At 50.6% G+C, this 27,715-nt stretch overlaps 2 protein-coding genes across 2 annotated transcripts; both read left to right on the top strand.

Annotated features, from left to right (window-relative positions):
• The first annotated feature begins 5,017 nt into the window (after positions 1-5,017).
• LOC140516946 (echinoderm microtubule-associated protein-like 1) lies at positions 5,018-11,340 on the top strand. The gene is made up of 4 exons (XM_072627783.1): positions 5,018-5,138; positions 8,473-8,688; positions 10,817-10,940; positions 11,229-11,340. Exons 1-4 carry the CDS (start codon positions 5,018-5,020, stop codon positions 11,338-11,340), a joined length of 573 nt encoding a protein of 190 aa, XP_072483884.1.
• A 1,256-nt stretch (positions 11,341-12,596) lies between these two features.
• Positions 12,597-24,728, top strand: EML2 (EMAP like 2). Its single transcript, XM_072627763.1, has 19 exons — positions 12,597-12,711; positions 13,434-13,462; positions 13,573-13,702; positions 14,660-14,809; positions 15,233-15,302; positions 15,496-15,606; positions 15,811-15,906; positions 16,577-16,711; positions 17,395-17,494; positions 17,910-18,064; positions 19,335-19,460; positions 20,194-20,325; positions 21,131-21,198; positions 21,587-21,675; positions 21,783-21,880; positions 23,095-23,182; positions 23,582-23,677; positions 24,013-24,143; positions 24,263-24,728. Exons 1-19 carry the CDS (start codon positions 12,692-12,694, stop codon positions 24,386-24,388), a joined length of 1,950 nt encoding a protein of 649 aa, XP_072483864.1. The 5' UTR covers positions 12,597-12,691; the 3' UTR covers positions 24,389-24,728.
• Positions 24,729-27,715: the final 2,987 nt, after the last annotated feature.

Below are 27,715 nucleotides of genomic sequence, written 5' to 3'. Positions count from 1 at the left end.
TCTCAGTCATCCTGTGTCTCCCACAGATGAAAAGAAAATGGAGCAGAAGAAACACGCAGGGGTTTCTTTTTCTCCTCTCTGGCCCTTCCTCCTTCTGTGTCTCAGTATCTGTCCGTTCTGTTTCTCTGGGTCTCAATTTCTCCCCTTGTTTTTCTTTGCTTTGCTGTAATAGGAAAGATCATGGTATCATCTATTTAGATCTGGAAAGAATCTTAAAGGTCATTAAGTTCAACTGAGACCCAGAAAACTGAAGTGACTTACCCAGGGTCACACAGTCATATTCAAACCCAAATTTTCTAGACTCCAAGTACAGCAATCTGTCCACTACACCATGGTGCTTCCAAGTCCCAATGATCTTTTTTTTAATTTTATGGAAAATTGCACAAGCATCAATAGATATAACTATAAGATGTCACAAAAAGTCTTTAATAAACTTAAAATTAAATTGATTTTGGGATACCCTGTAAGTTGTCTGTCTGGACCTCTGTCTCTCTTTGATTCCATTGACATGTTCTTCTATGTCCTTGTATCCCACCTGTGTTTCTAAGACTCGGGGAGCAGAACAAAAACCTCCTTTCATTTGCAAAAGAGCTCATACATATTCATCAATGTCTTGAGTATTCATAAACACCCACACCCACTCATCAGAAACCCATTTTCCCGTTTCATAGAGAAGGAAACTGAGCCCCAGAAACAGTGAGAAAACTAAAAGAGAAAGACATTGTGAAAAATATAATGTCTGTCCTTGGTATCCCCTGGCTGTGGTATTGGGGTGGAGTAGGAAGGAGAAGACTGGTCAATGTGATCTCCTTCTGAACCTTGCCCCCCAACTCTTCTCTGAAATCTCAAAGCACTGAAGAAACCCAGGATGGGATGGAATAAACAGTCTCCTCAGGAGATGGGAATTGGGATGAGTTGACCCCTAAATACAGGACTCAGGTGTTTGAGCCCCCCCCCCCCCCAAGTTCTCCTTCTCCTACTCCATCCTCCTTTTCGGATCCAATAGGGACAGGCACTTGACACTCACTAGCTGTGTGACCTTAGACAAGTCATTCAACCTCAATTGCCTCATCCTGGGTCATCTCCAGTCATCCTGATGAATATCAGGTCACTGGATTCAGATGGCTCTGGAGGAGAAGAGAGGCTGGTGCCCTGCACAGCCCTCCCTCACTCAGAACAAAGTCAAGTGCAGGTCATGTCATCATTTCTCTGATGGCATGGTCTTCTCTGGCAACGAAGGACAAACACACAGTAGGGAGAGGAGAGGAGACTGGAGACATCTTTCTTCTCCTTTCTCTGTCTCTCCCCCTCAATCTCTGTGTCCATTCTCTCTGAGTTTCTGTGAGTATATTTTGTTTTCTGCTATGTGTCTGTCTGTATCCCAGACACAGTATCTCACTTTCTTTCTTTCTCCTGGCTTGGGGTTTGAGGGCCTCTCCTAAATGACCCCACCCCCCAAGGACTGCCAGACTAGTCAGGGGACTGTGGCCTGGGGCTGAGAAGACAGCAGGGACAGGAAACAGATCCTGGGGGAAAAGGCAGGGCCCTGGAGCCTAGGCAGATGGTAAGGTCGATGAGGCAGGGAAATGAGGTCTCCAGGGGAGAGAGAGGGCACTGCTGATGGGGTGGGATTGGGGGAGGGGAGGTGGGACACAGAGGCATGACACATAAAGAGACAAGAAAATGAAGAGAGACCCAGTGGCAGGGGAGCTAGAGATCAGATACAAAACCAGACAGGGCAGCCAACACTCCCCTATTGGTCTTCACTGCCCAGCTCCCTGTACACCCTCACCTCATCTAGGCTTATATTGTCATCCACGCAGATGGGAGACAAACTACTCCTGCTAATGCTAACTCTCCTCCCTTGGGTAGAAGCCTGAGGATCAGGAAGGCTGGGCCTGTCGGAGGGAGTCTTGGGGGTCTGACCCTGGCTCTCTGTCTTGGTCTGTCTGACTCTCTCTCTCCTTTACATGTTTTCTGTCTGTAGCTTTTTCTCTCTCTGCTTTTCTGACTTGTATGTATCTCTACACATATACACATATTTCTGTATCTATATGTCTGCACATATGTTAATGTGTGTATATATTATAATGAAAAATGTTACATTTATATATATATACTATATGTGAATGACTATATATAATATATATGTATATATGGAGAGAGAGAAATGTGTGTGTGTATACACACATATATATAGACACATATATTTTCCCCCTTCCCAGTCTCTGCCTATCTCCCTCCACAGTCTGGAGTCCAAATCCTTTGGTTGTCATAGTGACTCCCTTGAAGCCAGGGAGCAAATATTGTCGGTTCCGGAGTCAACCCTTTTTTCTCAGCACTGGGCCTCTGGAGAGAGGGAGAAGCGAGCAAAGATCTGGGTCAGTTCCCTGTGGACATCCCCTCCATCCCCTCCATCCCAGCTCTCTATCTTCCTGAATTCCCAAGGTAGAGATTAGAGGAGAGAATACTGTTCTTATATTGGACCAGGTGGAGGGAGGGACAAAGCTGACTTCCTGGGTTCTTTTCCCTAACTGGTGTGGTGTGGTGTGGTGTGGTGTGGTGTGGTGTGGTGTGTGTGTGTGTGTGTGTGTGTGTGTGTGTGTGTGTGTGTAAGCAGTTTGACTCTTCTTCCTCCTCCCAAGGGCATACCTCAAAGCCCAGGTTTCAGCTCTCAGGACCAGAAAGACTCTCCAAATGAGAATGAAGAGATCTAAGCTCTCTCTGTTGCAGTGATCTGATTTTTCTGAGCTCCAGCTTTCCCTTGGACTAGTGGCCCAAAATCTTTTCTAGCTCCACAGTTTCATTTCCTCAGAAGTCCTAAGATCTAGAAGTTCGGAGATCTACTGTGAGGCACCACAACCTCTAACACCAACTCTTTGCACATTCTTGGATATTGGTCAAACGTACAGTGGTTGAAAGGTGCTAAGGTTCTTATCCTCTGAGGCTGGACTTGGGTCTCAGAACCTTGAGGTTTTGAGGTTCTAAGGATCACATGTTTTAAGATTTTGAAGTTTTTATGCTTCTGAGTTATTATAGCTGTGAAATTCCAAGGATCATAGATCAAGAGCTAGAAGGAACCTTAGAATTTATCTTCATTTTATTCATTGATTCATTTTATCCATGAGGAAACTGTTGGTTGAATAATTGGATTGGACTGTTGTTGCCCAGGGTCACACAGTTATTTAGTGACAGGGTAGGTCAGCTAGGTGGCACAGTGGATAGAGCACCAGGCCTGAAGTCAGGAAGACCTGAGTTCAAATTTGACATCAGACACTTACTAGCTGTGTAGCCTTGGGCAAGTCATTTCACTCTATTTGCCTCAGTTTCCTCATCTGTAAAATGAGCTGGAGGAAGAAATGGCAAACCCCTCCAGTATCTCTGCCAAGAAAATCCCGAGAGGGGTCATGGACAGTCAGACATGAATGAAAAATGACTTAACAACAACAGGAAGTTGAACCCAGGTCCTTTGACTCCCAAGACAGCTCACTTTCTGCTGCATCATGGTCAGATTCTGACACTGTATAGTTCTGAAAGTCTAAGATGTTGAAGTTCAGAGAGATTCTAAAGTGCTGAGGTTCTAAGATTCGAATACAGCCTTTCATCCTTTTGTGAAATGGGAAGGAGTCTTGGAAGAGAAGCCCATTCATTGATCAGGTGGAGCTTGGCCACACCAACAAAGACCATTAAATAGTCACTCACCCTAGTGGCAATCAACATTTGAGAAAGAACTCTGCCTGGGGAAAAGAATGCCTCCTCTTGGGAGGTGGGGTGGGGAACAGTATGTGAAGCCTCTGTTAGTATTGAAGCTACTGGTAGGAGGTAATCTCATTAAGCAAGGAAAAGAGAAGCACAACCTCCAGATAAGATCAGACACAGAGATGCAATAATTCCAGGGGCAAGAAACAATTGCAAGGAGCTCAAACCCTGGCAGCAGAGAAGAGAGCCCACTGTGGACTCAAGGGAGAATTAATTCTGGCTAACTCTGGTTAGAGTGGCCATGTATTCTGTGTATCTTACTGTTCCTCTAAGAAGATTTCTTTGCTATGAACTTCTTGTATCTACTTCTGGCTTTAGGGAAAGCTCATCATTGGAGACTTAAGAATTAGGATTTTAGGAGTGCAGGTCCACAATGGTATCTCAGAACCTGGGAGTAGGAGAAGTCTTCTGAGGACAGCTATGAGAGCAAGTTCAAATTAAGGGAAGGGGTGCTAAATAAAGGTCTGAGATTCTATGGTTATAAAGGCTTTGAGCCAAGAGATTCCAAAGTTTGGGGGTTCTGGGTTTTTGTAGTTTTGAGACTGTACAGTTCTGTTCCTTAAGGTTCTGAGGTTCTAAGATTTGGAGGCCCAGAGATGATAAATTCCAAAGTCTCAAGTTCTTGTGATTGGAAGGTTCTGAGGTTCTGAAAGGCAACCTGTTATAACCAAAAGGACTTAGGTAATGGCTTTGTTAGAAGTCACTTAGCTCTTCTAAGCCTCAATTTCCCCGTGGAATGTTGAGGAAGTCCTATGGCGAGGCAAGGGAGCATGCAGGAGGACGAAGGAGATCAGACTGTGAACCAAGGAGCATGGACCAGGAGGAGAGTTCTGATTCGGGGCTAAGGAGTCTGGGAAGGGGTTTGGACCTAGGAGAGCCGAATGTAAGGAGTCTTCTGGAGGCAGCTGTGGGGATAAGGCAGGAGCCTAGAACGTGGGGTGGGTCCTGGGGCGGGGCTAAGATGTTGGGATTGGAGCTGAGTATGACAAGCAGTGAGGGCTGCGGGGGCGGGGTTCCCTGAAGTGGGGGAGGGGGAAGGTGTTGGGGATCCGGGTAGCCCCGAGCTCTTAGCATCCTTGGCTCTGCTGAAGCCCCATTGGCCGAAGGGCAGCCAATCAGGAGGCTGAGGTGGGGAGAGCCCCGGGTCTGAGGTAGTGTGGGGCGCCGATCCGGTCTCCGTCGCCCGCCGTCGTCTGTACTTTCGGGAGGAGGGGGTGGAAAAGGATACCGGGAAGGGGGGGGGGGGGATCTGGTTACCATGGCGACGGGAGGCCGGGCCCGGGCTGGGATCGCAGCGATGTCTGAGCGAGAGCGGGAGCCGGGCCCGGCCTGCCCCCCCGGCCTGTACGACACCTCCTCTCTGCTTCGCTTCTGCCACGGTCAGTCCCCGACTCGGGGTCCCAACTCATTCCTTCTTTGCCCCCTCATTGCCACCCTCCCGCTCACAGAACCGGGGGGAAGTGCTCCCGGGGGAAACTGAGGCAATAAAGAGGGTGTTTGTGTTCGAGGCAGCTGACAGAAATGAAAGAGAGAGCAAAGCTCCGCCTCATCCTCCCCTCCTTCCCTATCGCTTCTTGCCACAGGCGGACAGGCATAGTGGTGGTGGGGAACCCGCGGATAAACTGAGGCAAAAAAGGGGAGGGGGTTACTGGAAGTTGAGGGGGTTGAGGACGATGGGGGAGGGGCAGGGTCGTAGTTGCTACATCCTTTCTCTCCTTCCACCCTTCCCCACCTGCAAGGACACAAAGGTGGTGGTGGTGGTAGCTTGGAGACAAACTGAGGCCAAGGAGGGAGAAATCTGGGGAAGACAGGAGGAAGTCCAAGCCCTGAGTGGGGGGGGGAGGGGCGTGGAGGAGAAAGGGCTGAGAGTTGAGAGAATCCAGAGGGAGAAGAAGTGAGGAGGAAGGAAGGGGATGCAGGGAACAGGAGGAGGCAAAGATAGGGGACACTGGAAGGACGAGAGCACATGACTGAGGAAACTGAGGCAATAGAGGGTTTGGAGAGTATAGGGAGACCAGGGACCTGGGAAGATAAGGGCAAAGGATGGCTTGGAGGTTATGGGGTTGAGAACTGGGGGAAAAGAAACTGAGGAAACTGAGGCAATAGGAGTAGTGGGTGATAAGAAGGGCAGGGTAGAATTGAAAAATGTTAGGGGAATGGGGCAGAGGGCCAGGGGCATGAGGAACCAAGGGAGGTAAAGCTCTAACTCCACTCCCTCTTTACCTGAGGGAACATGGTGGTAGAGGAGGGGTGGGGGGAAAAGGAAGGTGGGGACTGAGAGCTATGGGAAAGAGACTGGACCATGGGGGAGTGGTGGGGACCAAGGGATCTAATGGGAGCCTGAGGGACATAAAAGAAGGGGAAAGAAAAGGTGAGATGAACATCTAGGGAGGCATGGCTGAGGAACCTGAGAGACGATTGAAGAGTAATGGAAAACTGGGGACAGGAGGGATGAGGGAATGGGTGGAGGAGAGAAAAGGAGGAAGATGGAGTGGTGGGGGTGACCTGAGGTTGACGGGCTGCAGACTGAGAGACAAAAACCTGGGGGATGGAGGTGGAGGGGAGAACCAGAGACTTATGGAGAAGGGGGATCTAGGGGTACTGGAGCAGCTGGCTGAGGCACAAATGAGAGATGGAGGGTAGGAGGAGATTGAGGACTAGGACTTGATACTGCAGCAGTGGGGTGAGAAACCTGGGAAGGGCAGAAAGAGGGGGCAGGAGAACAGAAGGACTCCAGCAATGAGGAATGTGGGGCTAGATAGGCCTAGAGGAAACTGAGGCAGCCAAGGGAATGTGGGTCCTCTAGGCAAGAGACAGAGTGAAAGGGACAAACTGCTATAGGGAAGTGGAGTCTTGGTGGATTGAGGACACTGAGGGAGATAGAGAAGGGGGCAGAGATAGAGGCCTAAGAGAAATTAGGAAGGATGAGGGTGACCAGTATGGGAGGAAGCAGACAGACAAAGGGGATGGGGAAGAAAGCCAGCAGGGGGAGGTGGGGAAAGGACTTTAGCTGGGGCTGCCTGGAGCTAGGGGAGTGAGAGGTGCCAGGGAGAGAACGGTGTGGAGGGGGGCTGCCAAGATTCCTGTAAAGAGAGTGCTCAGACTCGAGAGGATGCTCCCTCCACCCTGGGGCTCTGGACCATGGGTGGCATGCGACATCTCCTCTCCATGCCTACAGATTCAACTATCTCTGGGGCGGGGCCCTCTTGAGGAACAAGAGAAACGGAGAGAAGGGAAGGGAGGGAAGGATCTCCAGTAGTGGGGCTTCTCCTCCCCATATAACACCTCCCCTCCCTTCCCAAGCACTGGGGGAATCCTCAGAGTAGCAGTGCATGCCAGGTACTCCTCCTGAGAGCTTAAGGGGTGGGGTGGGGTGTGATGGCTTGAACTGGCTAGGGGGCGGGCCTGCTGATGAGCTGGAGGGCTGGGGTGTCTGGCTCCCTTCTCCTGATGGGGCGAGGTGCGGACCATACAGACCCCACGCCCCTCCCCTGCTTTCCGCTTCTCATACAGCCAGAATCTTGGGAAGATGCAACCTGGGAAGATTAGAGATAATAGGATGGCGGACCGTATATGGGTCCGCCCCCTTTTTCCTTTCCACCTCCCGCCTAAAGAGACCCTCTTGCCCCCATCTCGTCTGACCGCTGCAGGCTGCTGGCTTCGGACCAAGGGAGGGGAGTGGGGGCGGGGTGGCAGGGAAGTTCGGGCAGGGGATTGGGCAGCGGGCAGCGGGAGGGGGCGGGGCTGGAGGCACTGCGGAGCCCGGACCTAGCGGGAGGAGCTAGCGGACCTCAGGATGGCAGGTGCCCCCCCTTATTCACCCACCAATCCAGAGAAGTGGGAGCAGGCACTCCCGATACCTGGGAGATAGGGAAAATGGGAGAGAGTCCTCAGCCTTTCTCCCTCCGGGAAGGCCTGGGAGAGGTGACTGATGAGATGGGTGGGGTTCAGAATGGGACAGGGTGAACAAGACATAGCCTGGGGGAGGGAAAAGTGATTCTGAGAACCGGGGAGTGGGCTGCACCTCGCTGTAAGGATTCCCAGTTGGCGCCGCTCTGCCAGCACTCCCTGCGTGTGCCGCTAGGGGTCGCCGCCGCACTACCTTAATCCAGTCCCTGCAACTGGCTCTGGGGTGGAGCATTTGTGTGTTTTGGAGGGAGGGGTCGAAAGAACATAGAATCGGGGGCTCTAGTTATCTTAAAGCTTACAGTGTCAGTGCTGGAAGGTCCCTTGGATACAACCTGCTTCAAACAGGCTTCTCATTTCCCAAAGGGGGAAACTGAGGCCAAGTGAGGGACCCAATTTGGTCGTGTCCTCGAAATGGACAACAGAGGCTGGAGGAATGGGAAATAATTCCAAGTCTCCTTTCCACTCCCTTCTCCGACCCCATTTCCTTCACGGTCCTAAGTCTTTAGACTGAAGAGTTTGAAGTCAGAGGACCTGGGTTCCAATCCCGCCTCTGCAATTTACTATGTGTATGACCTGGAACAAGCCACTTAACCGTCCTGGCTTTCAGCTTTCTATTCTGTGAAGGGATGGGGTTGGATCAGGTGACTGCCGAGGTGCCCTCCGGCTCTAAGACCAGGTCCCATGAAGCCTCCAGCGCATGTGATCCCCCCTAGTTATGTAGGAGGCGAAGGGAGCTGGGCAGGAACACCGCTGTCCGGTTTGGCCTGGGGTGCCCTCTTCTCCACCTTGCCTTCCGTCCGTTAGATGACAGTCTGTCGGGGAGCGGCATGGAGGTGGACGACCGCGTGTCGGCGCTGGAGCAGCGGTTGCAGCTGCAGGAGGACGAGCTGGCCGTGCTGAAGGCGGCGCTGGCTGACGCCCTGCGCCGGCTCCGCGCGTGCGAGGAGCAGGGGACGGCGATCCGCGCCCGCGGTACCCCCAAAGGGCGGGCCCCACTGCGTTTGGGCCCCGCTGCCACAGGTACGCGGGCCCGGGACGCTGAACACCGAAGCCTTCGACTTTAGGATCCCCGGGCACCACAGTGCTGGGAACTTAACTCCTGAGAACTCCAGAGCTAAACACTGACCCCCGAGACTTGGAGAGCCCAGAGAAACCTCTGACTTTCCGGATCTTAGTAGGAGTGGTTAACAAGTATTTTAAACTATCCCTTCTGTCTTGACATGTCAGATCAAGTCAGTAAGCATTTAGTGAGCTCTGTTACGTGCCAGGCAGCGTGCATCGCCTTCATTTGTGAACACACCCTGCCCCTCTCAATTCATCTTTTCCTTGTCTCCAGGATTTTAAAAGAAATGATTCAGCAAAGTCAATGCATGAACCTAGTCCGGGAGCATATTCAGCCCCCACCCCCCTTAGGACCTGATCTATTATTTCCTTGGTCTGTTTCCCATTGAGGAACACCGCTCAAAAATTGCATCTGCTCTGCAATTTATGGCTTAAGTTGGCAGTAAGTCAGTCATTAAGCATTTATTAAGTACCTAATTTATATTGAGCACTAAGGCTGGGAGAATCTCGAGGCTAAGTGTCAGGGTCACACAGTCTCTCCTTGTTAAGGTAGAACTTGAATTCTGATCTTCCTGTTGTTGAAGCCCTGATATATGCAGTATTATATCAAAATAGTTCACATTGATAAAGGAGTCTTTCTCTAAGGTTCACAAAACACTGGGTATATCTTATTCTTATCTGGTCCTTACCACCAACAGTAGTGCCATTTTGCAGATGATAGATCTGAGACGTTAAAGATATTTGGCCAGGATTAAAGAGATTACACAGCCAGGAAGTACTTGAAATAGAATTTAAATCCAGGTCTTCCTGATGCCAAGTCCAGCATCTCCCCTATCCCCACAATACACTATGCTTGCTATGGTCTCTCCATCTCTGCTAGGGAGGGAGGTACACTTTCTCAATTCTCTGGCATTAAGCTTGGACATTAGAATCAATCACTCACCATTTTAAAGTGACTCCTCTGCCTAGAAGCTAGGAATGCAAAGATAGATGGGAAACAGCCCCTACCCTTGAGAAACTTACATTCTATCAAGAAGACATGTATGTATGGAGGTATTTCCAAGATACATACACAGTAAATACACAGTAATCTTAGTAAGGCAGGCAACCCTTCCCTCCCCTTTGCAGTTTTGGGAGAGGAGAAGGGGAGGAATACACCAGGAAAGGTCTTTGGCATAAGTGGTGTTCATGCCCAGAAGGAAGCCATGAATTCTAAAAGGTGAAGGTGAAAAGGGAGAAGTTTCAGCTGTGGGGCACAGCTAGTTTAAAGGTATGGAAATTGTCGACTAAACAGAATTCAGGTGTTTAAATTGTTCTTTCTCTTTACATTGGTGTAGTCACATTGTTTCGCTGATTCTATTTGTGAAATTTGCATCAGTTCATACAAATCTTCCCATGTTTCTTTGAATACCTCATATTCATTCTTAGCCATAGAATCTTACCAATAATTTCAATTTAAGGCACTTTTCTAAACAAAATCTATGTAAGATAGGGAATGCAAATATTATGGTTGTATTTTATAGAAGGGGAAACTGAGGCTCAGGGAAGTGATGAGATTGTTTTGGAGTAACTTGCCTTGTTAAGTGTCTGAGTTCAGGTTTCCTGAACTCCAAATTTTCATTACACCTTATTTCTCTCCTAATTTAGAGTTTGTGTCTTAGAACTATGCAATCTTGAAATTATCCATTCTTAAACTCTGAAGATCTTACACTTTCCAAATTTAAATCTTAAAGCATTTTGAAATGTTAGGACCAAAATCAAAAGCAGGATAGAATAGGACTGGGGGGATGGGGTGGGCATGGGGTTGGGGGCAGTGCTGCTGAAGTAGTAGGGTCAATGGAGCAGACTAAGCTTAACTGAGGAGACATCTAGGCACAGTGGGATTTGGAGTGAGAAGACTTGATCAGATCTCTTCTCTACCACCTAACAATAGTTCAGTCAATTCAGACAAGCCGCTTAGGTTCTAGGGCCTCAGGCTCCCCATCTGTCAAATCAGAGGGTTGACCCACAAGTGAGCTAGCTCTAAAGGTGCCATCCAGCTCAAACACTCTCTGACCCAATGACCTCCCTTTCTTCCTCTCCCCAGTGTGCCAGCTCCTGAAGGGCTTCCCCTCACGACCCTCAGTGAATGGCGTGACGACCCCTCGACGCCCTGGAGGCTACGCCACGTCCCCCTCCTCTCCCAAGAAGGAAGCGACCTCGGGGAGAAGGTAAGAATGGAGACTCAGAGATGCTGGCTCTAGGACTCCGAGAGTGTGCGGAAAGACAAGGAAAAAGGAGGGCAGATTACAGGGATCCCAGCCCTGTGTGACCTTGTTCAAGTCACTTAGCTTTTCAGGCCTCCATTTCCTCGTCTCTACAACTAGGGCTTTGGGCTAGATGGCCTGATTCTAGATCTGGGAGCCTATGGCGGGGAGGGGACGGGGAGCGAGGGAAGAGCAAAGGAGAGGGGGAAGAGGCGAGCCCCCAGCAGCTAGCTCCGCTCTCTCCGTGGCCAGCCACAGCGGGCGGCGCTGCCCATCCCCGGAACGCCTCTCCTCCGTCCGCCGCGATGAGCGCAGCCGCACCACATCCTCCAGCAGCAACTGCAGCGCCAAGAAGGACGGGTAGGAGGCGGGGCCTAGTCTGGGGGCGGGGGCTTCGATTAAGGTGGGACTTCGCCTGGGGGCGGGGCAGAGAGGAGAAGCAAGGTTGGGGAGGATTGTGAGAAACAAAAGACTGGATCTCAGAACCCTAGAGGAACGTCTGCCTCTCCCTAGACAGTCCTGACCCTTCCCGTGCTCTACTCCTCATATTTTCCTCCAGATTTCCTTCTCCCATCACACTATTCTGTATTATCGTGTATAATACTATACCATAGGTCTGTGTACATGTCCTGTCTTGGAGTAGTGGACAGTTAGGAAGGAAGGAAGTTAGGAAGGTTCACCTGATTGTCACCTACTGGATGTGTGACCTTGGGCGAGTCACTTAAAGTCCTAGCCGTTGAGGTTCTTGAGAATCAGTTGGCCCAGCATCAGTGGAGGGAGTTTCCATGCTGGGAGGACTCGCACACTAATGAAATCACTGGCTCCATCCCCCTCTGTCCTATCACCTCTAGAATATAAAAATCCTTGAGGACAGGGCAGGGGCTGTGCTCTAGGAGTATATGAGGCGTTTCCCCACCGCCACTGTAGCTGTTTTATTAAGTATATACTTTGTATTTACTTATATGTGAATTCGTGATTTCCTTCTCTGACTGGGGCAGTTTTTACCTTTGTATCCCCAATGTCCAGCACATGTAGCAAAGCGCCAACGTCTGGCACTTGATCGGATAGTAGAGGGTCTTCCAGGTCAGCCCCTTCGTTATTGTCTTTCATTCATGTCCAACTCTTCATGACCCCTTGTGGAGATCTCTTGGCAAAGACATGGGAGTGGTTTGCCATTTCCTTCTCCAGCCCATTTTACAGATGAGGAAACTGAGGCTAACAGGGTGAAGTCCTGAGTCACACAGCTAGTAAGTATCTGAGGTCGGATTTGAACTCAAGAAGATGGGTTTTGCTGACCCCAGGCCCGGCACTTTATCTATTGCGCTGCTAACCACCTGCCCTCCATCTTAGAGGTCAGCAACCTGGGTCAAAGGGGAGATAACTTGCCCAACTTCACACAGGTAATTGACAACAGAAAGGGAATTTGAACTCGGGTCCTCAGATACAAGTTCGTAGCCCCACGAACCTGCCGACTTTCAGACTCCTAGAGAGAATCTGAGAGTCCTCTCTGAGCGTGCAAGCCCAGGCAGGGGCGGGGTGTTTAAGGCGGCCCAGGGAGGGCTGCGGCCGGGGCTGGGTGGAGCCCGGACCTCCAGGGGCAGGAAGCTGCCTCTCCGGTTCCTGGCTCCGCCCTGCCTCCTGCCTCCCTCTCGGAGAGTTGCTCCCGCCGCCGCCACCCTTACCCCCCTGCAGCTACTACCACCACCGCCGCCGCCATGAGCAGCTTCGGACCTGGGTGAGACCCTTCACCTCCCCAGTCCCTGGGGTCACCCAGTGTCCCAGTCTTCGAGAGGGTTCCCTCAAGTTCTCCTTTCCTCCGAATGCTCTTGCCTGGCCTTAATAACTCCTCCCTGCATGTTGGGACAGTGAGTGGAAGGGGAACGCGGCCCTCCCCCTAACCTCTCTCGATCTCGATGCTAAGGGTCTGGCGCTGCTGTGTCGCCTGGGATGGAGAGGGGTACCGTGGTCGCTACAGTTCCCCGCTACTCCCATTCCCGAGAATGCTCGGCTCTTGCGAACCACGCCCCCTTTCAAAACAAACTCTCCAGGCTAAACTTTGGAGAGGAGGAGTTTCAGCACCTGGCTCTACCTCCTAATTAGTTAGCTTTCTCTGGGTTACCTTTCCCTCCCTCCCTCTCAGCCTCAATTTCCCCCGATGTAAAATTATACTTTGCGCTGGTCTGGATCTAAAGGCGCTACTAGATAGCGGACACACCAATGTCACGCTCTCCTCACCTGTCCTTAGCAGGTGGCTTTTTCAGCCCCACCATTCCATATTCTAAACCTTAAAGATACATTCTGAATACAAGATTAAGGTCATCTTAAGGCTCTAATGGGTCTGTGACTCCAGGACACCTTTTGGGAAGGTGGGATGGGGACTACTGTAAGGCCTCCAAAGGGAAGCTGCCCCCTCTCTCATCTCATCCTCTAATGGCTTCCTTCTCCCTCCCTCAACAGCAAGACCAAAGAAGTTATCTTCAGCCTGGGTGAGTGGGAATTTGGGGAGGTGGCTGGTAGAGACTGGGAGAGGGGAGGATATCAAGCTGAGAAGAGACCTGGGCCTCGACCCCTTGACTAGAACGGGCTGTTCCTACAGAGGAGGGATCTGTGAAGATGTTTCTTCGGGGCCGTCCAGTATCCATGTTGATCCCTGACTCCGTGGCACCCACTTACAGCCTGGATGCCCACCCAGAGCTACCTGCCAGACGATTCAAGTTGGACTGGGTGTATCCTTTCCATAGACCCCAGTAAAAGGGTGTACAGAGGACAGAAAGGAGGTTAGTTAAGTGAGGATAGATCGACTTCCCAATCCCTCCCTTAACATAGAAAATTTCATTGGATCCCCACCACAGTCCTGTGACAGATGTGCTTTATAGATGAGTTAATGGAGCTTGAGTAATCTGAAGTAGCAGAGGGAGAATTCTAAGTCAGTTCTCCCCTGACTCCAAGTCTAGATCCTTTCCACTGCCTTTCTGATGCCTCTGTCTCTAGTCATGTGTTTTGCCCAGTGTGATACAGCTCATATGAGTCCAGAGCAAAGATTCAAACCCAGATTTTCTGGCTCTGAATCTGATAATGACTCCATTACACCAGAGACTCTCAAGAAGAAAGACTGGGGAGATAGGAAATCTAGGTTGGAATCCCAGTGCTCCCAGCTCAAAGAAGGTTGGAATACATGGGCTCCAAGGATCTTAGAGCTTTAACATTATGTGGGTACTTAAGACTGGTGGCATTGACCAGAGTCCTGAAGCACTGGGAGGGGTAATAGGTATCAGAAGAGAGTCCTGAGGACTGTTGGGGAAGACTCCTGGGAGGAGGCAGAATGCACCCGAGCCTTGAACAGTGTGAAGATAGGGTGCAGGAGGGGAGTAGGCAAGAGATATTGTATAGGCTCAGAAAATCCAGGAAGATTTTTCAAAGATGGTTTGAACTGGGTTTTCTGGGGAAGGGCATGAGGGTCATCTCAGATGGCTTCCCAGGCAGAAGTAAGTTTCAGCTAAGCCTTGGGTAACCTAGGAAACTTTGGACTCTGGGATGAGGAGAGGGGGTGCACAAAGCACCTTTTATCCTGAGGCAATGTAAGAAGGCTTCTGGGGGAGGCCAGTTCTACCTGGGCATTCTGGGATGGGAGGAATGGCTCACGGTGACCCTAGAGCAAAGAGTCCTTGATTCAGTGGGCCCAGCTACGGGTACCGGGGTCGGGACTGCCGGGCCAACCTCTACCTGCTGCCCACGGGGGAGATCGTGTACTTTGTGGCCTCCGTGGGCGTCCTTTACAGCGTGGAGGAACAGAGGCAACGCCACTACTTGGGCCACACCGACGACATCAAGTGGTGAGAACCAATCCTTGGAGTCCACATTGTCCCAGAAGACACCGCCCCCACCCCTCCCCCAGAGCGCATTCTCTCCCCCTCCTCTCCACCCCGTTCTGCGCCCCGGACGTGGTGACGCCACCAGATTGGAAGACCCGCCCCAAGGAGGGGGAGGGGGCCAGGAATGCAGCCTGGGAGACCGAAAGGAACCCTGTCTCTGCCTCTGACTCCCTGGGCAACTTTGGACAAATGGAAAGTCTTTTCCCCTTTCTGTGCCTCGGTTTCCCTTCATCTTTAAAATGGGGAGAAAGCTGGGGCTCTCCAAGCTCCCATAAAGGTTCAGTTCCAGCCTTTGGCAGGTGGGAGGGAGAGGGAGGTTGAATTTAAAAGTCCACAGATCAAGGGACCCCTGTGACCTTGATCTCCCTTCCCTCTCTTTCCCAGCCTGGCAGTTCACCCTGACATGGTCACTATCGCCACAGGACAAGTGGCTGGGACCACCAAAGAGGGCAAGGTAAAAAGCCTGGAGACTTCTGGGATGTAGGTCCCAGATATGGGAAGCTGGAGAACACAGAGCCCCTGGGAATGTCTGAGAGTGAGACTGGAGTCTGAGGGAGGTGGTGTTCTGTATCCCGAGTGTGAGTGGAAGAAAAGGTGAGTGGTCAGGTCTCTGACTTCGAGTACACTTCTCTCTTGTCTTTGTGTAGCCTCTGCCACCCCACGTGAGGGTGTGGGACTCAGTCTCCCTCTCTACTCTGCACGTGCTAGGCCTGGGTGCTTTTGATCGAGGTGTCTGTTGTGTGGGCTTCTCCAAGTCCGTAAGTTCCCTTTCCTTCCAATGATCCCTTTGTCCATCGATAGGCCCACTTCTGCCTTCCTTTACATTTCCCTTGCGGCCTGGCCCCAGTTGTCTGCCTGTGATTTCCGCTGCTTGCCTCAGTGGAATGCCCTTGGGTCTAGCTATGTCAGGAATGCTGATTTAGAAGGGGCATCTTCTGCTGACTGATTCCTCTTCCATCCAGAATGGAGGGAACCTACTGTGTGCTGTAGATGAATCCAACGACCATGTGCTGTCTGTGTGGGACTGGGCCAAGGAGCAGAAAGTGACTGAAGTCAAGGTGAGGAGACCCACCCACTTGTCTAACTTCCCCCACACCAGAGGTTCTTTTCCCTCATTCTTTGGAATAGTTCAGAGTCTCATGCCTTCCCTGATCACCCCCAGTTCCCTAGGAGCACAGACTGGCAGAATTTGGAGGGCCCTTGGAGTCCAGCATCCCTTTCTGGCTCTCGTTTTACAGAAATAAAACCAGGTCCCAGAGAAGAGGAAGGCCTAGTCGTAGCTCACACAGCAAATCAGTGAAACTCGAATTCAGACTTCTGACCTCCCAGCCCATGGGTTTTTCTTCATCAGTGGAGATATCATAGGATTGCTCCTCCTTCCCACAACATTCACCCAGGGTCTCCCTCTAGCTCCCTAGCTCAAACTGTTAGAGATGGAAGAATTCTTAGAAAGCATCTGGTCCAATTTGTTCACTTTTTCAGGTGAGGAAACTGAGGCCTAGAGAGAAGCCCCTTGCCTCAAGCTACATAACTGATAGTTCAAATTGATGTCTTCCCACTCCCAGTCTAGGACTTCTTCCACATGTGATGTTGGGAAAGACACTTAACCTCTCTGTATCTTAGTTTCCCCATCTGTATAATGAGCAGGTGGCACTCAGTGGCCTCTAAGAAAGTCAATGACTTTCTGACCTTCATGTGGATCTGTCTTGTTCCCTTTCCTTCCCACAGTGTTCCAACGAGGCTGTCCTGGTAGCCACCTTCCATCCCACTGAGCCCAATCTGATCATCACTTGTGGGAAATCCCACATCTATTTCTGGAACCTTGAAGGAGGAAGTCTGAGCAAGAGACAAGGGATCTTTGAGGTGAGGATGGCCCAAGGTCCCTTCCTGGTCTGGGCTTTTAGGGGGTGCTGGGAGGGGGGAAGAGAAATGCTGAGACAGGATAGAGCCACAAGGAGACATGGTGAAACCCACAGAGATGCAAACAGGGAGCCCCAACGGAGACAGCAGGCAGATCCTTAAATGGGAAAGGAGGGGAAACAGCAAGCAAAGTGTGTGTGTGTGTGTGTGTGTGTGTGTGTGTGTGTGTGTGTGTGTTACACAGACATTTACAGACACACAGATGGATTCAGAGGCGAGACAGAAAAAACACCAAGATGGGAAGATGGGAAGCAGAAACTGGAGACCTGAGTGCTAATAAGACAGATGGGGAAAGGGGGGAGGCTTGGGGAAGGGCTTTGGGGTTTCCCATAGTCTTCATCAGTAATCACAGGCAGATAATTGGAAGAAACCCCAAGGCACTGCCCAACAGAGGCCCAGAGAGCCATTAAGACAAGAAGAGACAGAAGCCAATCAGAGATGACAACAGGGACATTGTTTACATAGAGAAGGGAGACCCAGAAGAAAAAGGGAGGTGAGAAATGGAGATGAGGCAAACCCAAGGTATAGATAGGTAGCTTAGGAGTGTGTTATGAGGCAGAGGGCCATTCCCCAAAAGTTTCTAATGTGTTCCCGGTGACTTCCTCTATCCCACTCCTTTCCCCCAGAAACGTGAGAAGCCCAAGTATGTGCTGAGTGTGGCTTTCACTGAAGGTGGCGACGTGGTCACTGGAGATTCCAGTGGAAACATCTACATCTGGGGCAAAGGTCAGAGATACTCCTGTTGAGGGTCCCCCTCTTCTCTCCCTCAACAAGAAAACTTCCCCATTTAGCTTCAGGCAAAAGATACAAAAGGAAACTGAGGCAGGGTGAGTGGAAAAGACATGAATTGTGTATGTAGAACACTTGCATTCTACTCCGGGGACTTACTGTGTGTCCTGGGGTGAGTCTCTTCCCCTCTCTTGACCTCAGTTTCTCTGTACAATGGAGGGGAGGATGGAGACTTTGGTTTTAGAAATCCTTCTCAGCTCTGATTTTGTAAGAAGAGGCCAGGGAGGTGAGGGGCGGTCAGGGGACGTTTTCTGGAGGGGAAGAGGAATGAGAAGGAGGTGGAGACCCCAGTTAGGGAGGGAAGATTGTGGGAGAGAGTAGAACCGGCACGTGCATTCTATGTCCCTTGCAGGAGGGACTCGCATCAGCCACGCGGTGTCAGGGGCCCACGAGGGCGGTGTCTTCGGCCTGTGCGTCCTGCGGGACGGGACGCTGGTGTCCGGGGGCGGCCGAGACCGGCGTGTGGTGCTCTGGGGCCGGGACTACAGCCAGCTGCAGGAGGTTGAGGTAAAGGGCAGGAGGCTGGGAGCTACGTTTGGCCCCACTCTCTACTCCAGTCCCAGGCCCTACCCCTTCAGAGCTTTGGGTTCGGTATCTTTCAGCCCCTAGCCTTAAGAAGTAGCTTCATAATTGGAGCTATGAGAACTGGCATCCAAGCCCAGCTCTGCCTCTTGTTGTCTGGTTGACCTTGGGCAAACCTCTCAGGGCCTCAGTTTCCAGCCCTGTCAGATGATTCTAGATCCCTGTCCAGCCCTTAAGTCCCCTGAAGAGAAGGGACTCACTTGTCTTGGCCATATTCCAGATCACAGCCCAGGGAGGTCGTGAGCTTTGTAGCACTTTGTAGACCTTCTGGCACTAGATAGAATGTTAGCGGGACCTCAGATCTCGCAAGCCTCGCCTGGTCTCTTTTAATCTGCCCGAGACCACGCCCGTTTTACTCCAAGATCCTTAGATCTTGGACCTGAGTATCAAATTGCATTTTTTTTAAACAGCAGGGAGAGAAGCCCCTTGCTTTTCCTAGCTCCGGCCCCGCCCCCTTTGATCCTTAAAGTCACACCCTTCTAGCTCCGCCCACTTCTGGTACCCAGCACCTCCTCATACACTGACTAGCCTTTACCTTGTAATTGGGCTCTGCACTGCCGTTGTTACTGGCCAACAGCTGTCTAAACCCAGATCTCCCCACTTCCTCCTTCTTTTTGTCCAGCATACACTTGAGTTTCTTTGTCTCCTCCCCAACTCTCCAAGTACATCGTTTTCCTGAGCCTTAATTTGCTCATCAGTAAAGTGGGTATCATGATGTTTGCACAGCAAAGGACCGTGGTGACATGGAAAACACTTTGGAAATGTGGAAGCCCTCGGAAAATGAGCACAGATAATCCCAGCTATTTCTTTGAGTTTCACCTCCTATTCTTTTTGGGTTTATAGTCAGTCACTGGCTTCAAATCTGGGCTCTGCCACTTGCTACCTTGTGACTTTGGGCAAATCAAATGCTCTCTCTGGGCCTCAGTTTCCTCAGATGTACAATGAAAGGGTTGGATTGGTGGCCTCCAAGGTGTCTCTCAGTCCTGATCCACCTGATTGGACTCCTTCCCTTGGACCTTGCCTCTCCTGGCTCCCTTGCCTAGAGAGAAGGCTTAAGAGATCCAGTGCCCTGGCTAAGGCCAGGGAGGGGAAGCCCAGCCCTAACGCTGCCCGTATCCCCCCTCCTTGGTCCCCCCTGTGTGTGCCTGTGTGTCCCTGCTGGTCAGTCCACTCCCCTCCCCTGCCGCCCTCCCAGGTTCCTGAGGCCCTTGGGCCAGTGCGCACAGTGGCAGAAGGCCGGGGAGATGAGCTGTTTGTAGGCACGACACGCAACTCCATCCTTCAGGGCTCAGTCCACGCGGGCTTTTCTGCCCTGGTCCAGGTGAGCTCCCTACCCCTTGCCTGCCGTCTAACCTTCATATGTCCCCTCCCCCTGGCTCCCAGCCCCATTGCCCTCTGGGAGTCCCTGATACCCTGCATCAAGGGCACTGAGGCAGGTCACTGGGCCAAAGCCGATGAGTACCCTTGGACCCCTTGCCTCGAAGCAATGCTGAACCTTCACCTTGTTTGAATGAACCCTGACTGTGGCTCTGAGGGCCTGGTGTCAAATACTCTCTTAAAGAATTACTACTCTTGGAGCTAGGGAAAGTCACTTTTCTTTTCTGGGCTGCAGTTTTCTCTTCTGTGAGGAGGACCTAGAGGTCTTTAAACACTCTGAGAGCAGAAGAGCTTCTATCTGCATGCTGTAAGCCTGTATTCTTCCAGTACTGGAAGTGGCCACAAGATGGCGGAGTTGACCAATGGAAACCCAGTCTCTCTCCTTGGCTGTCTCTAGGCCAGAATCTTAAAGATTTCAGAGGGGCATCAGATCCCAGAAATCAGAGGGACTTTTGGACATAGAATATCAGAGCTGCAAGTGGTCTTAGAACATAGAGTGTTAGAGTTGTGAGGGAACTTAGAACTCGGGAATGACCTTAGAACAGGGAACGTCAGGGCTGGGTACAAGTTCCTTCATTAGTGAGGTAGAACATTGGACCAGACAGTCAGCCAGGAGGGCCCTTCCGTCTTATACTCCCTGTTCTGTGATTGCCCCCCATCCCACACATGCTGCCTAGGGCCACACTGAGGAGCTGTGGGGTCTGGCTGCCCACCCCAGCCAAGGCCAGTTCATCACATGTGGCCAGGACAAGCAAGTGCACTTGTGGAGCACGGATTCCCACCAGCCTATATGGAGCAAGATCATAGAGGTGAGTCAGAAGAAGACACCATCCCACCCCCATCTCCCACCTCCCCTTGGCTCACTCTTAATGAGATTTACTCCTGAGGTTCTCCTCAGAGCAGGGCCCTCCTTCCCCATGCCTGACTCCAGAAAGCCCAAGCCCTGAGCTCTTCCCCATCCTTCTGGCCCCTCTCCTCCAGGAAGCCCTCCTTGATTGGCCCAGCCCCCAAGATTTTCTCTGTCCCCATCCTGTGCATTGCGTCAAACTAGTATAATTCTCACTTGGCCCTGACCCCACAGAACAGGGAAATATAGAAGCTTATTAAATATTGGTTGATAGGAAGATCAGGGAGAGCTTTCTGGTCCAGGAGAAGGAAGGCTCCTGAAGGATGGAGAGATGAGGTGACTTTGGGAAGGGGAAGAAACTGTAGAGGGATACTGGGGACTGATCAAGAAGGCCTCAAATACTGGAGCAGAGGCAGGGAACCTGCTGCCTCCAGGTCACATGTGTCCCTCTAGGTCCATGGGTGTGGCTCTTTGACTGAGTCCAAGTTTTACAAAATAAATCCTTTTATGAAGGGGATCTGTTCTGTGAAGTTTGGAGTCAGTCAAAGGTCCGCACTGGAGAACCTAGAGGGCCACATGTGGCCTTGAGGCCCTGTCCTAGACAGGGCAGGGCCCTGGGGGTTATGTGCAGCCAAGAAAGATCTCTGAACATGAGAGGAAAAGGTTCCATGTAGAGAGAAGAGTCTGCTGGGTAGGGGAAGGTGGCAGGGAGTTCCAGGGACTCAGAAGGTGCAGTTTCCCATTGTGCCTTTTTTTCTTACCTCCAGGATCCTGCCCGTTCCGCTGGCTTCCATCCCAATGGTTCTGTTTTGGCTGTGGGTACAGTCACTGGCAGGTAGGGTCCTGAGGGCCACCATCTGGAGGAAGATGAGAGGCAGGGAACATACCCTTGGGTGAAAGCCTTCTCTTTTACCAGGGGCCTTCAGTTTCCACTCCCAAATAACCCATCAGACCTTACAGTAGCACCTGTGTTTGACTCCACTCTGACACTTAGTCGCTGTGTTACATGAACCAAATTGATAGCCTCTCTGGACTTAAGCTTCATTAAAATAATACCTTCCCTTTCTCCAGGGCTTCATGGTTTCCAAAGTCTTTTCCTTCTGACCATTCTGTGAGGCATTACAGTTGAGGAAACCGAGGCTCAGAGTCCTCAACCCCTCTGCTGACCTTTCCTACCTCCTGGGAATGGGGAATGCTCAGTCTGCCTTTGCCCCTCCCCCCAGGTGGCTCCTCCTGGATACTGAGACCCATGACCTTGTGGCTATTCATACGGACGGTAATGAGCAGATCTCCGTGGTCAGCTTTTCCCCAGGTAGGGAGTGGCCAGTACTGGGCAGAAGGGAATCCAGGGAGAGAAGCTGGGTCAGGGAGCCAGGGATGACCTAGTCTTAAGGGTCCATCTCCTCATGTCCCCAACAGATGGGGCATTCCTGGCAGTGGGCTCCCATGACAACCTAGTGTATGTGTATAGCGTGAGCGAGAGAGGCCGGAAAGTCAGCCGACTGGGGAAATGCTCGGTGAGTGCACAAGACCCCAACCCAAACCCATTTCCATGACCCAGACTTCCAAGGGTAACCTTGTAAGGCTTCAATAACATTAACTAATTATCAGCTATGATGAGGGTAATGCATTTTGATTATATTTCCCTTACCTGGACTATTATTAGCCATTTTCCTTATCTTCAATCTTAGCATTTAACCCAAGAGGCAACCTGGCATGGTGACTGGAGGACTGGACTTAGGAGTCAGAAAGACCTGAATTCAAATCCTCCCTCAAACAGATATTAACTAGAATACCCAGTGCATGTGGTTGAACCCCTCTGAGCCTCAGTTCCCTCATTTTCTCTTTCTGGAACTGTGATTACATGGGCATAGAATACTCCCAGTGAGAAAAATCCCTCCATCAGGGCTGAAAGACACCTGTTCGCTGTTGTTTCTGTTTAGTAGTGTCCAACTCTCCATGATCCTATTTGGGGTTTTCTTGGGAGAGATCCTAGAGTAATTTACCATTTCCTTCTCCAGCTCATTTTACAGATGAGAAAACTGAGACAAAAAGGGTAAAGTGATTAGCCCAGGGTCACACATCTAGGAAGTGTCTGAGGTCAGATTTGAACTCAGGAAAATGAGGCTTCCCAACTCCAGGCCAGGCGCTCTATACACTATCACGCCACTTAGCGATCTGGGACCCTTGTTCAGACTCTTAGTTGAGAGATTTGGTGACTTCTTGGAGGTCCCACAGCCAGTATGTTTCAGGGGTAAGACTAGAACCCAGCTCTTGAGTCAGCTGTTTCCACTACTACATGGAGACATTCATCTATAGGATGGGAATAATATATCTATCTCACAGGGATCAGCTATGAAACAGGCCTTCCCTCCTCAACCCTACTCACAGGCTCCCTGGTTTGATCTCAAGCTCAGCTCAAGCATCATGGGTCAGGGCTGTTCCTGATGCCCCCTCCCCAACAGTTTGCCTTGTACTTACATCAATCTGATGTCTCTCTATACCTGGGCCTGCTGGCTTCCCCTGAGAGGGCAGAGACTATGGCACTTTTGTCTTTGTAAGCCCAGGTGGCTGGCAAACAGTAGGACCTTAAGAAATGATTACTGATAGATTGAGATGTAGAGCACTTTGAAAACGGCAGTGTTTTCTAACTGTTGGATACCATTATGATTATTAATTATCATTATTCTCCTCTGCCCTCCCCCTGCCTTCCCTCATTCAAATCATCCAGGGTCACTCCAGCTTTATAACACATCTGGACTGGGCCAAGGACAGCTCCTGCTTTGTCACCAACTCAGGGGACTATGAGATCCTGTACTGTGAGTAGAAGAGCCTGGGCTTCTCAGGGAGTGCGGGTCAGGCTAGAGGACCCAAGACTCCAGCCAGTCATGTGTCCAGTTTGTTGGGCTCTGTACCCCTCAGCCTAGTCAGCATATTAATTTGAACCTTCTTCATGGCTTCTGCCATAGCCTGGACTCTTCCTTTAACAGTTTGAACAGTCCTGGGTCTTTGCTTACCCCGCCTCCCCCAGCTCCATTTTCTCATTATTAAATTAAAGAGCAGGGCCAGTGCTTTTTGGCTCAGCTGGACTCATCAGCCTGGGTCTTAACCCTTGGGTTCTTCATTCTGGAGGAGGAAGGAGACTTTCCAAGGGAATTATAACCCCTGAGCCCAGTTTTCTGGGCAAAAGTGGTTAATCCCTTCCCTCTGGTCTTCAGGGGATCCAGCCACTTGTAAGCAAATCACTAACACAGATATGGTGCGGAATGTGGAGTGGGCGACAGCCACCTGCGTCTTGGGATTTGGCGTGTTTGGTGAGAATAAGGGGAGGGGGGTGAGGTGGGGGAGAGTCAGAATGTTCACTGGGATCCCCCTCCCCAACATTGTACCCTCTTTCTGAGTGTGAGTAATGGATGAAAACCTTCTCTTCTGTCAGCCCCTGTCCCTAACTGACCTGTAGTCTATGGGAAGAGACCCTCCTAAGCTCTGGTGGAGTATGGGTTGGGAGCTAGGACACCTGGGTTCAAATTCCCACTCTACTGTTTACGCCCTTTGAGTGTGGGCAGCTTGCTCGTAGGCTTTTCTGGGCTGCATAACCTGCAAGGTCCTTTCCAGCTTTTAACCCTCTGACCTTGTCCCTGCCCCAAAGGGATCTGGTCTGAGGGAGTTGATGGTACTGACATCAATGCTGTGGCCCGTTCCCATGATGGGTCGCTACTGGCTTCGGCGGATGATTTTGGCAAAGTGCACCTGTTCGCCTATCCCTGCTCTCATCCCAGAGTGAGTGCTAGGGACTGAAGGGAGGGGGAAAGGGAAGAACAGTGGGGGTCAGAGGGAGGGACTGAGGCTGAGACAGAGCAGATATACCCCACTTCTAACTTCCCCTTCTCCCCCCTCAGGCTCCAAGCCACAAATACGGTGGCCACAGCAGCCATGTGACTAACGTGGCCTTCCTGTGGGATGATTCAACTGCTCTCTCAGCTGGTGGCAAGGACACCAGTGTCTTACAGTGGCGGGTGGTCTGAGCCCCCATAGTCCAGTGGGGCTTCAAGGAAAGAGAGCCCCTGAACAGGGCTGGGACATTCTTTGACTATGTAGGAGAGAAATATAATATATAAATGAGAATCTATATGTAGAGAGAGATTTATATATATAATATATATATATATATATATGAAAGAGAGTTATAAGTGGGTGAACAGGGGACAGTCAGCCAAGCAGACAAAGGTCTCTGTATTTCTCCAGGTTGGGAAGGGGGGGAGGGGACAGATCTCACTGCTGCAGGGAGGAGGGGCACATTAGTTTAGGGGTTTTTTTAAGTTCATTCTTTTGTATCATCCAGAAATAAAGATCTGTGCACTGAAAGAGTGAGAGTGTATCTGGGTTTCTCTGGGACAGTGTGCATCATTGTGACCTTGAGGGTGGTATGAGCATGTCTGCTTTTGTGTGCGTGTGTGTGTGTGTGTGTGTGTGTGTGTGTGTGTGTGAGAGAGAGAGAGAGAGAGAGAGAGAGAGAGAGAGAGAGAGAGAGAGAGAGAGAGAGAGAGAGATAGAGAGAGAGAGAGAGAGAGAGAGAGACATGGGGGGAAGGGTTGTGAGCATCATTGTGTACTGGTTGTGATATTAAGTGTGTGCTGTTTGACACCATAGCTCTCTGGTGTGGTATCTGTTCTTCTGTCTCCCTATGACTCTGGTCTCCCTGAAGCCTTGTTGCTGCCTGTAGGACAGGGCTAGTTTTTATCTTGGGCTGCTGTTTCCCAATCTCCCCCCACCCCAGTTGTCTTTCCTTCTAGTCCCTCTCTCATGCCCCTTATCTCAGCAGCCCAAGATTTTAGTCCCTTTGTAAGGGCTTATTCTGGGGTCAGGCTGCAAATTCAGCATCCTGAGTTTGGTTTAGAAAGAGAAGTGGCTGGAAATCAGTCAACCTAGGTCCCAGGCTCAGCCCTGTAGGTCAAGATACTTCCCAACCTTGAGCCTTAGTTTCCTCATCTGTAAATTGAGGAATTGGAATAAAGGCATTTTTAAGGATAGAGCATAAAATGACAGAGCTAGAAAGATTTCCAACCCTCTTGTTTTATAGAATTCAATTCAAATTCAATAAATTCAGTCATTTATTAAGTGTCTACTACAGCTAGGTGGCACTGCAGTGGATAAAGCACCAGGTCTGGAATCAGGAAGACCTGAATTAAAATTTGACCTCAGACACTTACTAGCTATGTAACTTTGGGCAAGTCACTTAACCCAGTTGGCCTCAGTTTCCTCCTCTGTAACATGAGCTGGAGAAGGAAATGGAAAACCACTCCAGTACCTCTGCCAAGAAAACCCCAAATAGGGTCACAAGAAGTGAGACGGAAATGACTGAATCACAAACAAATGTGCCAGGCACGGTGCTCAGTGCCAGAGAAACAAAAAGAAGCAAAAGATAGTCCTTGCCCCCAAAGAGCTTACAATTTGACAACCCCAGAAAGATGAACCTTCCACAGGTTAAAAGGCCAGACCAGGACTCAGATCTACTGAATCATTGGCTGGCTGGCTCCCCTTTCATCCATTCAGGAGCTTTGAAAATCTCAACCAAGCTACAACAGTCTATGAAACTCCCCATTGAAAGTGCTATGGAGGAAACTGAGGCAGAGAGAGGGGAACAGGGATTTGCTTCTGGCTTGAGGAGCCTTTTTCCTTCTAAGGTCAAGTGGACAAGTGACAGGACAAGTTATAGGACAAGTGGAAGCCTCCAGGGCCCTCAGATCACTGTCTGTCCCAGCCTGCACTCCTCGGGGCTCTGAGGCAGATATGCAGGGGAATCTCAGGTCCTTTAACTCATGACCAGATTCTGGTCCTCATGCTTCTCAGTTATTACCTACTCTCTTCCCTTCTAGTCTTCTCATTCCTTCTGAAGCTGACTCAGTGCTACCCTACCTTCCCAGGAAGCCCTCCTTCCTTGCTTTGACACACTGTATGATGATTTAGGGTCATGGAAGGATTCCAATTTCTCCCTCTTTCAAGTTTTACAAGTCATTTTCTTCACAAGTAATAACCATCCTAGGACTGTGGGAGAGGGGACAGGGGTTAATCATTCCCACTATGTAGCTGATGAAAAGGAAGCCAGAGAGGGCATGTGACTTGCCCTGAATTACACAGCAAGTTGGTAGAATAAGGTTTCCTGTGTCTTAAACCCATGACATCCTTAGTCCAACTCCCCTATGGTAGAGAGCAGAAAATGAAGACTTGGAAGGCAAGTATTTTCTCGAGGTCATATACCTAATCTTGAAGTCATATTAAACCAGATCCTTTGGAGTCCTAGTCCCTAGTCCCATTTTTTTGGGGGGGGGACAATCAGGATTAAGTGCCTTGCCCAGGGTCACACAGCTAGTAAATGTCCGAGGCTGAATTTGATAGGTCCTCCTGACTTCAGGACTGGTGCTCTGTCCATTGCAACACCAACTAGCTGTCCCCCACCCCAGTCCCATTCTATCTTACTATCCCTCTCAGCCATCCTCACCATTCTGGGCAAAGCTGGTGTTCCCTTGTCCCAGCCCCTTCCAGAAAGCCCTCTCTGATCTCTCACTTTCTCTGTGTATCTGTCTTTTTATCTCCTTCTGTCTGTTTCTGCATTCTCTCACTGTCTCTCTGTGTCCAAGTTCCTGTCTCTGTGTCTATCTATCTCTGTCTCTCCACCATCACCCCTCCTTCTGTCTTGGTCTCTGTCCATCTCTTTTAGTCTTCCTCCCTTCCCGATCTCCTCAATGGGCTGGATCCAGTACAACCTTAGTCTGAAAGGGCTTCATGAAGACTGAGCTTAATCCTTACTCTCCACACCCAGCTGGCATCTGTGCCTGGTAGAGGAAGCCCTCAGATGCATTTTTTGAGAAGTCAAGAGTCTCATTCTCCTTCTCTCTTCTCCCTTCCTTTATCCTCAACTCCTTTCTGTTACCCTTAACCCAAACATTCCTTCCTCCTGCCCTTTAAAGGCTTCCTTTGCTCATCCAAGAAACTACAGCCCCTTCCTCTCCCATCCTTGGCTTCTGTCTCTTGATCTGTCTCTAAGGCTCTCAGACGTTCTCATGGGGGGGGAGGGGGGAATAATATCTCTCAAGAGGCTGTTCAGGAAGAAGAGATAAAACCCTTGGAGGCAGGAGACAGATCGGGTACCACCTTTCCTCTGATCCCCCCTCCCACCCCGACTTCCTCTTCTGCCTCCCCCACCCCCTCCAGGACAGGAAGCCTTCAGGAATTCCGGACCTAGGAGGAAGGGGAGTTTCTTCCTCCCCCCCCCCCCACCTCCTTCCCTTACAGGGTTTGAACTTTCCTACTTTAACCCCTTCCTGATACTCCCCCACCCCAATCATAGATCC

The sequence above is a fragment of the Notamacropus eugenii genome, assembly GCF_028372415.1.
Source record: "Notamacropus eugenii isolate mMacEug1 chromosome 5 unlocalized genomic scaffold, mMacEug1.pri_v2 SUPER_5_unloc_4, whole genome shotgun sequence".
NCBI classification, from domain to species: Eukaryota; Metazoa; Chordata; class Mammalia; order Diprotodontia; family Macropodidae; genus Notamacropus; species Notamacropus eugenii.
The sequence above is the reverse complement of the archived record's forward strand: the minus strand, read 5'-3'. Positions and strand labels throughout refer to the sequence as shown.